Here is a 14,708-nt window from a genome sequence, read left to right as displayed (position 1 = left end):
CCATAAAGCCCTTTAATGTGGAATCATCGTAGGGTTTTTCCCTTCTGGGTTGCTCTACTGCTTCACTTAAGCCTATCAGACATCATTCCCAATCCAGTCCATATGCGCCATACAAACACTTGAATGCGTAAAGAATTTTTAATAAATAGTGTCTTTCATTCAGACTTACATATTCAAGCAAATATTGATTGCAGCTATGAAGGGATAATTTTCATAGCAAGAGCAGTGATTTTCAGCATACTAAAAACAGTCGTGTTGGCTATGGAGTGGATATACCGATTTATTGTACATTAAATGTACATGTAGTTACTATATTTAAAATGTACTTATTTCAACCTTTTTAGTCTTTTGATGCAAAAAGTTAACAAGGCCCCTCACAAAAGGATTCTTTATATTCTTGAAGCTAAACACAAAAATCCAGCTCTTGTGATGTTATCTGTCTCCTCTCTTCCTTGAGAGACTCTTCCCCACCTAGCCGCTTATCCCTCCTACCCTTTGCTGTGAGCTCCCTGCCCTCCTTGGCACGTGATGTCATGACCCTTTGCTCTTGTTCCCTGGCAGACAGCTGCAGCGAGGGCCGTGACCTCGCTGGTGTCTTACTGTCCTCTGCCTGGTGGAATGTGAAGAGTTAGCCTCCATTTCTCCTGCCGTGGGGAAGGAAGGCAGTAAGAAAATGTCTGGGAGATCCAGACATGTTTTAAGAGTGGTTTTTTTCATTTGTCCATGTAACAGGCATTTACTAAATCCAGTGTTTAACTGGCCTGATACAGAGGTGAGGGTTCACAGGGGACAAGAACAGCCATGGCTCTCATTTGTGAAGTTTGTGGGCTGCGGGAAGGATCCTGTGGCTGTGGCCCCATCCCCACCGTGCCACCTAATTTAACCGTCTTAACGGTTTATAGACCATTTAAGTAAGTAAATGCTAAAACGTAACGTGGTGCACTGAGCGGCTCTCACGCTTGGCCGCTGGAGCCGTGGAGCTGCTCTCCTCTGCGGCAGACTCCTCAGTTTCCCTAAACTCCCCCATCCCGCTTCACCCTTGCCATGGCTCCTCAGACCCTTACCCAGTTCTCTTCCAGTACGTTGGCTCCTCCGTCCTGTCTTGGTACGGCTTTTTTCCTACTCTATATTTACCTTTATTTGTTTAGACAGGGTCTTGCATAGCCCTTCTGCGTCATGCTCCTACAGGCATGTCTGACCAGATCCATCTTCTGCCTGTTTTTTTAAGCAGTTGCTGCTCCATTCTGTGCCCTCGGCTTGGGAAACTACTGATGGTTGCTCTGCCATCATTCCTAACACCTAGAGCTGGTGTAGGTGACTTAAATGGCCTCCCTCCTCCCTTGAGGGAGCCAGCTGAGGCAGCTGACTCCAACTCCAAGTCACAAAAGTACCCAGGAGCTCACGCTGCAGAGAGCACTGTCAGAACAGCCAGGGCCCCGTTTCCCGCTCTTGTAACTTTTACCCAACCAGCCTTCTCTCTCATGCTACCTCAACAGTGGTTGACGTCCAGCGTAGAATGAAAAACACGCTTCACTCCTATTTTCACAGAGACACAGATCGTTTGGTTCTGTGAGCAACACAGACTTGTCTTGGAGCTGTCTGTCAGTGGGAGTGTTGGTCTGATTTTCATTTCCCTGAGGTGCTTCATTCTCTGGCAGGTACTACAGGTTTGGAGGAGAATCCATTTTGGACAGGGTCTAATCTCAATCCAGGTAGAGACAGGCAGTGGCCCCATCGCTCTGCATCTGAGCAACATGTTGATAATGATGGCCCTGAGGCCACAATGAAATTGCACATGCAATGCTCTTAGCCCAATCCCTGATCTGGAGAAAGTGTGTGTGGGCCGCTCCAACATCGGTACATCGGGTGTGTGTCCCGTTGTACCTGTGGCTACAGAAGAGGAAACAGAGTTCAGAAGCACCTGTGTTGAATAGTGGACAATTAATTCACTCTTTACATCACCTCTTTTTTTTATTGAACTATAAAGACTGTTACTTCAAGGCTTTGCGTTAGAAACATAGCTGATGTCCAGGTAGTTGGCATTCCTAGGTTGATTCCTGTCCCACATGGCAACTCAGGCAGCTCGTGCACAGACAAGATTTCCCGTAAGCTGTGGTATCTATTAGCTGAGGCTTAAATTTGCCTCATCTCACGTTTGCCCGAAGTATCGGTGTGTCCTGTGGTCCTGGGTCTGCTCTCCAGTGGTCTGGTAGGAAAGCAGGTTCTGAGGGTTGTCTGGTCCCTTCTGGAAGCACACCAGACTTAAGGCTGTGCCAAGTGAAGGGCAGAAGGCTTTCCATAGGCACAAGTCCTGCACAACCTCACTGGTGTTCCCTTCTTTTCCAGGACCTGCAGATAGAACGAGAGAGGAGTGCGTACAACATATCCGGCGGCTGCACAGCCCTCATCGTCCTTTGCCTTTTGGGGAAGCTGTATGTGGCGAATGCTGGAGATAGCAGGTAAGCAAGCGAGCTCTCTGGTCCTTGCTAGCATCCAGTTCCTCTGACAATGTCTACCTGCTCCTTAATTAAACGATTGGAAAGAAAACTGTTTTGGTTGGGATTAAATGTGACAAGCACAAGTTTCCTGCATTTGGACAGAAATGCGTTTGGTTGTTTGGTCGGTCGGTCAGTCGGTTGCTTTTTTGAGCAGGGTTCAAAAAAGGGTTGACACAGGGTTTCTCTGTGTCACCCTGGCTGTGCTGGAGCACTCTCTGTAGAGCAGGCTGGCCCTGAACTCAGAGGTCTGCCTGCCTCTGGCTTCCACAGGCTAGATGTGCGTTCAAGAACAATCAGGTCACTATTGAAGGGTTTGTGACTTGTTCATACTCACAGTTGGGGCATGCCCTGAGTCAGTCTACACCAGGAGTGCTCAATCCCGGTTGATGGCTTTGGAATTTGATTGTCAGTAAAAAGCTTAGCAGTGTAAAATTTTGCCTGTAAATGGCAGGGTATTTAAGACACTGTTTGTCCCATGGCTCCTGCTCCCCTGTGGGCATTGAGGTTCATCAGCTGGGATGTCTCAACAATGGATGAAGAAATGAATGGGGACCAACCAGGTCCTGAGTGGCCTCAGGAAGGAGCTGGCCATCCTGGCCTTACAGGGGCAGGGCAGGGAGTACCACTAGTGTGTAAGCAGTAGGCCAGAGCCACAGGAAGCCTTGAAGAAAAGCATTTTCCTCTCCTGTGTCTCGCCAGGCTTTTTACTGGTTGAGCCCACTTGGCTCTAACCAGCCAGCAGGTGGCACCGGGACTGTATGGAGGTGAGTATGCCAGGCACAGACAAGGTCAAGGCTGGGCCAAGTGGAAAGCAGTCACTTCCTTCCTTCTTTGCATACCCAAAAGTTTATCAGCTTCTGCACAGAAATCAGTGGCTTGTAAATGGGCACGGGGGGGGGGGGGGGAGGCTTCTTGTTCAGTTCTAGAGATGGCAAGCAGAAGTGGTGGCTCAGTTCCGCCCTGAGAGACTGCCTGTGCGAGTCGGCCACGTGCTCACACTCCCCTCTCGGCTGTGTGTCTCAGCCCTAGTCTATTAATGTTAGTCCTGGTGCCTGACAGTCCAGGCCTCAGCACCTCCTTCCAGGTGACCTCAGGTCCCGATGTTGACTCCATGTCAGTGTCCAGAGTGTCTCCAGCTCAGATAATCCTTCTTCATAACTGTGGCTCTTCCTTAGTGCGAGCCATGCTCTTTCAGCCACGCCTAACCAAGTGATGGCTTATGCAATCCCAGAAACTCCCTGCCCAGGACCTTGTCAGTTCCCAGTGTTCATGTTCCCAGTGTTCAGTCCTTTTTTTTTACCATGAGTTTCCAGACCTTGGTTTTCACATGCATAAATGTACTGGCTTTGGACCACATGACATCTAGAAGTTATGGCTTGCTAAAGGTTAATCTAGGGGAACGATACTTTTGAAAAGTAAAGTCATGCTACTTTAGCCAGTCTTTGTGACATTTCTTTGTGACATCTTTCTTAGAGCCTGTTGTTAAATTATTAATGTAACCAAGGCCCCATTTTTCTAAGTGCCCATAAAAATGTTTTACATTTATTTCTAATTTTAAAAGCCTAATAAATACCCATTTTCTTAATAAAGCTATGATTCACAGAGTAAAAATTATTCTGCAACCCAGGAAGCTTAAATTATATTTGTGGTTCTCAGACCCCGGTGTCCAAATACAAAGTTGGGGTTTTATAGCTAATTGGTTGGGTTTGGTACCCACATGTGGAATGTAATTCATAAAGGACAATAGGAACTGGTGTGTTATTAAGCTATTCAAATGATCATTTATGGAATACTTACTCCTTGAGATGTTGCCTGCATCTTTTTCAAGAGTGATAGAAACTGGAGTCATCTTAGACTATCATTGCCTACTCTATATACTAATGATATATCTTAGGTTCTTCAGCTGAAAGCACTGTTACTCTCAGGAAAGAACTACAATGTCATCATCTTCATATCAAGGCTGTAGGTTATCATTTGTGAACAAGCAGTCAGGAATCCAAAGATGAGGAGGAGGAGGGTTAGAGCTGAGAGAAAATTCTGGCAACAGGGCCCTGATTAATTAAGTGCTAATTTTTTCTATTGTTAGATAATAACCGTCATGTGTTTATACGTTAAGGCTTAACAGTTTGTAGGGTGAAAACAAACCTCTGTTGTGTGTTCCCTACTGTGTAATTACCTTCAAAGCAGAATGAAAGAAGTCGTGCACTGGTTTGGTTGAGGCCACCGTGGTCAGAGTATTTTCTGGGTCACTTATCTGTATGTCATCTGCTTTACTGTTGGGCTTTGAGTGTGCTCCGGGGTTGTCTTCAGGAAATGCTGCTGGGAGTGTCTGTGGTTTACCAGTGTCTGACTCAGTGGCATCCTCCGTGCACAGTGGTGGGTGACTCACCCACGGTGGGCTGGCCCAGAGAAGACACAGACTTCCCTTGGCTGGTTAGCCAAGCTCACCAGCCATCTGGAAACATGCAGCAACCACATGATTCTCAGTTCCTTATCTCTCCCAGCAAAGGTAGTCAGCATCTCGGGATCCAAAGGGATTAGCAGAGAAGCAGGTGGTGGGCAGATTTTCACTCTGAGCGAAAATGAAGCAGGAGCATGGAGATGTCATGCGAAGCAGCGTGCAGACTATCACCCGTTGTGTTTGAGTCATCAGCTCTTTGAGGTTGTGCTCTTCTTCAGTCTAGGAAGGTGCTCTGGCTCCATTTTAGAGGATGACTTCATTTCATTTCTAGAGAACTAGGCACTGAGGAAGCAAAGCCATTACTGCTTATTTCAAACAATGTCTAAAGGTTTGGCAACTGAGACTGGGTGAGCTCATTCAGACTAAAGAAAGGCATTTAAGAATCATTAACGTCTTGGTTCCTTGCTTGCAAGGATTGTAGTAACAGGCAGCAGTGAGGCAGCCAAGTGCTAGGCACTTGATTAATACTAGAACAAGATCACATTTTTTAATTCTGTCAATAGTAGAGTGAAAAGCAGGAAGTCCTAATGTCAGGTACATGCAGTTTATGAGAAGCAGTTTTCTCAAGATCCCTAGCTATTAAGGAGCAGAATCCAGGACTGGAGTGAAAGAGTCAGGTCCTCGGGTACTGCATTCATCCTCCCATCTGTCCATCCGCACACACTAAGACTTAATCTGAGCACCGCTAAGGCAAGAATTTCTAGTTAACATTTTAACTCCCCGTCTATCTCTTGAAACACACTTCATAACCAGCAGTATCTCTTGAGTTTACCTAGAATGGATTATACATATAAGTAATTGGATAGCTCCATTTAGAAACTTTTCTATTTTTTATTTTGGAGACTGAGTCTATGTAGCCCAGGCTTGCCTTTACCTCATTGTCCTGTCTCTCTTTTCTGAGTTCGGGGATTATGATAGTCATACATCACCATGCCTAGCTCCCAGAGATTAATGTTGCATTTATCTTAGTTATTTTTCTATCACTGTGATAAAACACCATGGCCAAGACACCATATAAAAGAGTTTATTTAGGAGGTTTTGGAGAGGTCAAGTCTATGACCATCGTAGCAGGAAGTGTGGCCTCAGACAAGCACGGTAGCATGGTGCTGGAGCAGTAGCAGAGAGTGCCATCTCCATCCGTAAGTAGGAGGCAGAGATCGAAAACTCAAAGCCCAACCCCCTGACACACCTCCGCCAACAAGGCTGCACCTCCTAATCCTTCTCAAACAATTCTACCAACTAGGAATCAAGTATTCAGATACATGAGCCAATGGATGTTCCTTCAGATTGAAAGAATCAGACTAACTTTGTAACCTGTGTTTCTTTAATTGCCTTATAACTTATATTTTCAAGTTTTAGGCCCATGTTAATTAAAGCCTCTTAGTGCTTCTCCAGAGAGCTGAGGAATGTAAAAGTTCCTGACATTAGCCATCTGTGAGGGCAGAGATAAGGAAAAGAACAAGCAGAGATCTCTACTAAATGGAGAGAAAATCACCAGTTGGCGCCTGTGAGATGAGCTTTGTTTGGAAACTGGGCCAAATGGCCTCAATCCTTCTCCTGAATAGCTCCTGACCTGTGATCCAAAGCCTGTAACCCCCACTCCTCAGAACAGACACAGGATGAGTTAATCACTCTTCCACCTTTAACTGTGGCTATATCTCATATGGCAGGAAATTCTAAACTGACTTGAAGATCAGATATTTACGACAAGGCTGACCGGACCTAAGGGTGCCCAGAACCAACCAATTATTTTAAAAGTTAAATACCTCATCCAATCACGAATTGCCAAGAAGGCAACCCCTGGAATTTCCTGTGCCTTGTCTTTTAAAAACCTAAGGTCTTTGTCTCCCGGTGCCACTCCTTGCTGACCAGCAGGGGTGACTCTATTGCGCAATGGTCAAACTAAACAAACCTCTTGTGATTTTGCAGCAATGATTAGTTTTCAGGGTTCTTTTCATACCTTCTTATATTTAGGCTCATGCTGGGCCTAACAAGATCACCAAAGCAAATAGGCTTTGAGTAACCCAGCCCGTCCCTTCATAGTAGTGTAGAGAAAGATGTTTTTCAAAACAAGAACGGTCCAACTTTCTAAAGGTCACAGTGCTGAGACCATTTTAAAAGTCGTGTTTTCATTTTGAAGATGGCCTGTTGAATCAGTGTAACTTGCCTCTCAACCTCCAATACAATTGAGTTTTTAAAAAGAAACAAAGAAAATCACATGCAAAAAAAAAAAATCTGATGCTGTTTTAAGTAAGTTTGTGACTGTGTTGACAGTGTTGACAGTCTTCCTCACTGGGTACAATCCACCGGGGCCTGGGTTAGACACATCATTCTAATTGCATCTTGGAAGTTTGGCCAGCATGGTGTGCTTTCAGTTTTCCTTTCGCTCGTTTTTTCAGTCTGCAGAATTTCCCCATTTAACTTAAAGCTTTCTCTGGTAGGTCAGAGGTGAATTCCTATAGCAAGTCTGAGCTTTCTTGAGGATAGGATTTAGATTATTAAACAAGACTTACATTTCTAAATTCGAAACCAATTACACATACGTGGCGTCTTCTCTCCCAGGCCTCTCCCCTCTGCTGCTGGAAAGATAATGAAACGTTAGGTAACTGCCTCGGGCCCTGGAGACAGTGAAGGACCGCACAGTCTTATTTCTCTGTGCCTGCATTTCACCAGTGGGCAGTGCAGCCCTTTCACCAGCCTCCTTGTTGCTTTAAGTGCCTCATCTGCCCATGCCCACCAGCCTGCCCCTTGGATAGCAGCCTTTCTCTGAGTGCGGAAATACACAGGGTCGGCCTCCACTGACTGCTTGGGGTCTACTACACCTCTCATTTTCTTTGACATAGATCTAAAAAACCAGCACAGAACCAAGATGAAGCACCATTCTCCACTGTGCAAGTTAAATATACTGTTTCTGCCTTTTTTTTTTTTTTTTTTAAATCTTAGCACTATCCAAATCCTGTAGAAGGGATTAGGAGTAAGAAAATAATACAGTCAGACGAGGACAGATGCACACAGAGGCAGACCTGGGTTTTACCTGTCGAGGCCTTGCAGCCCACACACAGGGCTCCAGGACATGCCCCGTCTCCTCAGCATGTGGTTCCCTAAAGCAGCAGCAGTACTTGGGCACGTGTGCAGAAGAGCCAGTTACTGCTCTGCCGTTGGCATCCCGTGTCAGAAACCCCAAGGCAGGCAGCCTGTAGTCTGTGCCATAGTGAGTCGTCCGTGTGGTATGGACGGGTGCTGCTCAAGGGTGAGAGTCAGGACTCACTCAGCCTGGCCTGGTTGGTGCACAGCTGCAATCCCAGTGTTTGGGAGGCTGGGGCAGAACGAGCGTGTGTTCAAGAGCAGCCCGGCTACAGAGCAAGACTCTGCCTAAGAACCACTGCCTTACAGTCTGCTCCGGGCCTCTGAGAGAGTGAGGAAAGAGTCACTATGTCCTCAGGGTCACAGAATGACAGCTCCTCCTGGCTGGGCAGGGGAGGTGTGAAACTCAGTAGGCACACATGCAGCTGTGTGTTTCCTCTTCCCCTCCAAGGTGCTGCTGCCTGAGTGGGAAGGGCCAGCCCACAGCTCTGTCCTGTGGCTTGGGGTCTCTTAGTGACAACCTGATAATCTAGAATATGAGTCCAGTCATCCAAAAGTGGAATTAGAGTGGAAATTCTTGTACGACCCAGCCCTCTTCTCAGCCACAATGCTCTTAGCTGGGGCGAGGCAGTTCCCCAAGAAACTGCTGCTGCAGCCTTAGCTCCTCCTCTGTGAGTCCGATGTCTTCTGTCTTTTCTCAGCCTGCTGGGAGGCTGAGCCAGAAGTCCTATGGTATTTATAGAAAAGAAGTGTTTGCATGGGAAAGTGTTAGCACCCGGTTAGGTTAGTGACCATTTTGATCCATTTATTCTTGGCACTAGTGATAGCCATCACAGTGCAGTAAGGTTGCCACCAAGGTCGGAATCCACTGTAACAAGTCCTGCCTGTGGTCCTCTCTGTTGTATTATTCTGCAGCATCATTGCGGTTATGAAGAGTGCCGGCAAGCTAGGTTAGCATTTTGGGTCATTTCGTGGTACAAATACTTTGGTGAAACCCTACTGTTTTCGTAAATGGAACCTTCCCTGATCTGTCCTTAGCAGGAAGTGGTACATGAGGCCTTAAGTGTTTTGTGATAAGGTTTTATATATCTGCCAAACAGTTCATAACTGGTTTTCAGATGGTCCCTTTGTCCAGGAAGTTATCTGGATACTCTGGGCATTGGACCTTCCTCTTTGTTCTTTACTAAAGAAAGGCAGGCACCAAATGCCAGGAGTAAGTGTGGTGTGGGTGTTGGTAGCGAGCAGGTAGGAAGAAAGGCAGCCTTTGTAAGTGAGCCGCTGTGGCAGAACAAAGTTCAGCAAAATAGAAAAGTTCAAACCCTGGAGTGTGGAGAAGCTGGTCCTCTGGAGAAGCATCTCCTCACCTCTGCAGAAAGCATTCTGTCTCACTGTTAGTGTGTGTCCTTAGGATGCCGCACAGCTGGGAGATACTGCTTCACTCATGTACCAGTCACAGACCTGCTGATCTTCACTCATGTACCAGACACAGACCTGCTGATCTTCACTCATGTACCAGACACAGACCTGCTGATCTTCACTCATGTACCAGACACAGACCTGCTGATCTTCACTCATGTACCAGACAGACACAGACCGACCTGCCGCATGCGTTGTTTGTCACAGGCTTGAGGACGTGGCCATGATCTGAGCAAGCCCAATCTTGTACAGGTCGGGAATGGTGTTGAGGCACAGCAATAGCATGTTGAGGGCTGCCTGGGGATGATGACTAGAGAGAAAGTAGAGACAATGAGACCTAAACCGCACAGAGAGGCGGGAGTTGCATTTTCATATGGGGCAGAGTGGAGAGGTGAGCAGAGGACTAAAGGAAGTGAGGCCCCAGCCACGCTAGCATCTGGGAGGAAGTCTGGTGAGCAGAGAAAAGTAGACCAGGTTAAGACAGTGCTGGAATGGGAGATACGTGTTCAAATGAGTTAATGCATTAATTCCGTTCACAATGTACTTGCATACCTACTATGTATCCCTGGAAACCAGAGATCAGAGTGATGACGATGACAAAAGCCTTGCTCTCATAGAGTTTACACCGTCATGTAGGAGAGGAAGCCAGGATAAATAAAATAATGAAAATGAAAGCATATCACTTGTGTAAAACCACCTCAGATTAAATGGCAACTGGATGCTTTTGAAGTGCTGGTTCCAAACGCCTCCTTGCTGTATGGTAAGCACCCAGTAAATCATAGTTATGAGTAGTGACTCTCCGTATGTTTCCTTGGTTTGCATCTACTACAGACAGAAAGGCTGCACCTCTGCTGTATCTTAGTTTACAGTCAGTGGGGTGTGAAGTCAAATTGTGTGTTACAGAAGAAACGGCTCGAAATGGAAGGGGTATGTGAGCTCCTGTGCAGATGTAGCGAGTGTGTTACAAACTTTTGTGCTTGCCTTCTTGTCTGCTGTGGGGCTCAGTATAGACTATCACTCGGCCGGTATTGCTGCCAGATGGACGTGCTGGACCCTGTAATGCTGTTCTTACCTTACTGGATCTGAGCAGCATCCTGACTTCAAGCCAGAGGTCCTCAGGATGCTGCTCAGATCCAGTAAGGTAAGAACAACATTCTTGGCCTCAGCTACTTTTGTGCTCTGTGACCTTGAGCAGAGTGCACATCTCTGCCTCCTCCTCATCAATACTCTAACGGTATCAGAGACTTTTTCTAAGATACATGTATCTGAGTGAGGTGCTCCAGGACAGCCATGTTTGCTCTCACAGACACCAGTATTCTCCCTAAAAGGCTACGGGAGTGTCCTTTGCCTCCCCAGACAAAGCACCTGTCCTCCTCCTGCAGAGTGTGATGGGCAGAGCCTCTCAGAGGTGGTGTCACACCAGGAGGCACTAGGGCACCTTCTGCTAGGTCCCCGTTCCTGGCAGCTGAGGTGTAATTGCATTAAGCCACGTGTTAATTACTGTTTCGCTACATCACCAGCAGGCAGTCTGCAGGCCCAGCCAACATTCCTGCAGGGACTTTCAGGCTCACTGCCCTGCAAATGTCCAGCGGAGCTTGGCAGAGGAAATTATACTCAATGAGTTTTCCTATCTGTGTATGATGTCAGTATACAAGTATATAAAAATGTACTATGATCTGTGCAAAATATGTCCCAGGATGAACTTAAAAGAAATTGGACAAAGGGCTTGGAGGACAGCCAGACGCCAGGCCCCTCTTTCCTTAACACTGGGTATTTCCAAGGCTTCGCACCCCGCTCTTTTCAGTTCCAGGGAGATGCAGACTTCTTCCTCTATTGTGGTTGGTCTCGGCGCCTCTAAACCACGTCTAGCCCCACACATCTTCATCCCCGCCCCCGCCCAGCTTCTTCACCTTCGCCTCCCTGAGTTGTCTCATCTTACACACATGACTTCTTGCTGTTTTGCCTTCCCCCAGCTGGTTTCCTTCCTCTGCAGGGTTGAGCTCCATGCTTGCTCTTCCCGTCAGTCCCTGTTTGCTTTGTCGTGTTACCTGCTTCCTTGTGTTACCTCGTGTTACCTGGTGAATAGCTCTCCAGCTGTTCTTCCTCTTCCCCTGGCTCCTGAAGGCTACCTTCCACGGCCACATTTAGCACAAGGCTGTTTGGCAGTTTCAGCCAGAGGATGTGAACAGAAGAAACTTCTAGCCCATAAACCCTCTTACACATTACAGATTGAAGTAAGTGTGTGTGTGTGTGTGTGTGTGTGTGTGTGTGTGTGTCACACCAAATGGTATGTTCAATTCCAAATCACCAGTATCTGTGAATGTGGCCTCATTTGGAAATAGGATCTTTTCAAAGCCAGATGAGGTCATATGGATTAAGGTCTGCCCTAAATCCAGTAACTTTGATCTGAGTAAGATGGTCATGGAGAGACAGAAGGCAAGGAACACCAAGGTATGCCAGCACTCCCATAAACCGACAGAAGCAATAAGGATGCTTCCCTGCAGCCCTAGGGTGACTGTTGACCCTGACTCTGCCCTTCTGATCTCCAAGACCAGGAGAGACTCAATGCCATTGATCTAAGGCACTGGGTTTCTGGTGACGTGTCACACTGCCCCCAGGAACCTGCAACCCATCCTGCTCCTCTTTTCCCCTCCGAAACTAGAAGTTGACAAACAAGCATGGCCTCTAGTATGCTTGCTGGAGTGGGCAGAGCACCTGGTGGCCTCTCCCCGTCCCTGTGGACAGTGGAGCCTCACGGCACTGTGAGCTAAACTGACATCATCATACCCTTACAGGAAGTAAACATGCCCTGTGTGAAGCCTTTGGGACTTTTAGGGTTTATCTATTCCAGCTACTATTACCCTTAACTTAAGTACTACTTAAGAGCACTTAATGGTGACTGCCCTTATTACACACTCAACTCTTTTTCTTAGAGGTAGGGTGAGATTGAGACAGGGCTTAACTCTGTAGCTCAGGCTGGTCTTGAACTGGTGGTCAGCCTCCTGCCTCAGACTTGGAGCTCTGGGATTACTGTGAGCCACCTTGCTTCAGTCAGCTTTGGACTTCACCCTCCCTCACCAGAAGGTCTTATCACACCTGCCCAGTGCTCACACCTACCCAGTGTACCCCAAGGTTCGTCTTCAGTCACTTTCTCCACATCCCATCCTGAGCATCTCACACACCTCAGCAAACTACCCAACTGAGTTTCCACACGGGTCTGACCCCACAGCCATTTCACTCACTCCACCCTCTCGTCTCTGCAAAATGTCAGAAGCCTTCCAGAAGGCACACGGCATCACTACACTCTGTCCTTGGCTTTGCCCATCCCACCGCCCCGTGCCCTGAGGCAAAGCCAACCCACCAGCTTCTGGCTCCTTTAAGTGTTTATTAGACAAGGTGACTGTGGATTTGCTGCCTTTGGTTTTTCTAAAGGATTGTGTTGAACGTGGCAGTGTAGGAGGGATTTCCAGTTCTCACATCCAGCGTGGAGGATCGGTAGTCACAGAAGGGTGCTGCAGAAGCATTGGTTCATTTCCTTTCGGCTTCCTCCTCTGAAAGTGCTACACAGGAGGGAGTGATTCCTCCTGTGCATGTTAGGGAAAGGCTGGCAGTAGGGGTGGTATGGGGTTTTCCATTTTGGATGGTGGGTTAGACAGCTGGCCCTAGGGTAGAGGCCTTTTTGAACTGCTTCTACAAAATCTAAGGACATTACAGCACTTGTCTGTCTGTTTTGTTTTTTGCATTGACTTACTAATTCCTAGCTTCTGATCACTCCAGTTTTGCTCTCCACATAGCTTCATTTTTTCATTTTACTGTACATGCATGTATACATCCTCATGTTCAGTCCTGAAAACTCAAGCTTAAAATGCTCAGAACTGAAGGAATTTCCCCTTCCTCAAATGGTGTCTCTTCTCCTGTGTGCCCAGCGTTATTCCAGGGCACAGCTGTAGTCATTACTTTTCTCAGTGCTGTGACGGAACACCTAGAAATAAAAAGCTGAAGGTTTCCTTTGGCTCACAGTTTTGGGAAATGGGGTCTGGGGAGGGATGGCAGATGGAGCAGGGCCTTCCACAGCAGCCTGAGCGATGGGCTAGCACAGCTTGTTCATACTGGGGCAAATCAGGAAAAATGAGCACAGCCTGGAACCAGAAGTATACATAACCCGGAAGTGCCTCCCACACACACACCTGTGACCCACTGCCTCCAGCTAGAGCCTGCGTCCCAGCAGGCTCCTCAGCCTACTGAAACAGGCCAGCTTGGGACCAACTGTCCCGTACATGAGCCTGTGGGGGCATGTGTCACATTCAGACCATGATACCACCCAAACCAAAAGCAAAGGGTAGTTGTGCTGCCTTCCTCCCTCCCCCCTTTTTCCCTCTACTTAGCAGCAGCAGGTACTGTCGGTGGCTAATGTATTGTTCCTGGCCTGTGTGTTTTAACTTCATGTGGGTACCGATCTAGACAGTCACCAAGACAGATGAAAAACCCAGCGGCTGTAGAACTTCCCATGTAAAGCCCTTCTCCTGTGCCCCCAGAATCAAGGCCAGGGTCCTCAGCCTTTTTTGTCCAGCACTCCCTCCCTCTCCTGTCACTTCACAGCCTCACTCCCCAAGCTCTAACAATGCCAGACCATGCGCTCAGAGCACCCAGGACTAACGTGCTACTTCCCCTTCTGAGCCTGAGCGGTGCGAGTCCCCTGCTTGTCCCTGAATCTTGGGATGGCACCCAGAAACTTCAGCATAAGCATCACTTCTTCTCGGAGGTCTTTCCTGCCTCGACAGTGTCATCCCAGACAGTCCCCATTCACTGGCAACGCCCCCCCCCAACACACACACCGAGTGCACAGGTCAGGCTCTCCCTGAGTGTTGCTTAGCTTTCACACTCAGCATAATTGGGTCTCTCTCTCTCTCTCTCATCCCTAATGGGCACCAACTCATTTGTGACAAGAATCAAATCTCACTTTGTATCCCTCAAAGCTCTTCTGAAAGTAGGCTCTCAACTCCTCTCAGAATTGCTTGTGACTGGGATTTCTCCTTGAACAGTTTGTGACAGTGTTGGCACTGCGTCAGGCTTGGCTGTGGTCATAAAGGAGCTTGGGCAGGTAGGCGCACTTTGATTTGAGACAGCACTACTAAGAGAAGGTGCACAAGTCCTCTGGAATGTTACAGAGATGGTCAGTTAGGATCAGTCCCGCCTCCAGTTTGTCCTCACACACTCCCTGCCATTTCTGACTCCAAATCCCACGTAGA

At 47.5% G+C, this 14,708-nt stretch overlaps 1 protein-coding gene across 2 annotated transcripts in view; it reads left to right on the top strand.

Annotated features, from left to right (window-relative positions):
* The window catches only part of Ppm1h (protein phosphatase, Mg2+/Mn2+ dependent 1H), a 253,956-nt gene that overhangs the window by 127,273 nt on the left and 111,975 nt on the right, over positions 1-14,708 (top strand). For both annotated transcript variants that reach the window (XM_021636507.2, XM_060371003.1), the window contains exon 4: positions 2,347-2,459. In XM_021636507.2, coding sequence (XP_021492182.1) covers positions 2,347-2,459 — 113 coding nt within the window. The remainder of the gene's footprint in view (positions 1-2,346; positions 2,460-14,708) is intronic.

Source organism: Meriones unguiculatus, chromosome 17 (assembly GCF_030254825.1).
Source record: "Meriones unguiculatus strain TT.TT164.6M chromosome 17, Bangor_MerUng_6.1, whole genome shotgun sequence".
In the NCBI taxonomy this organism is placed as follows: domain Eukaryota; kingdom Metazoa; phylum Chordata; class Mammalia; order Rodentia; family Muridae; genus Meriones; species Meriones unguiculatus.
This window is presented reverse-complemented; position numbering and strand designations above follow the sequence as displayed.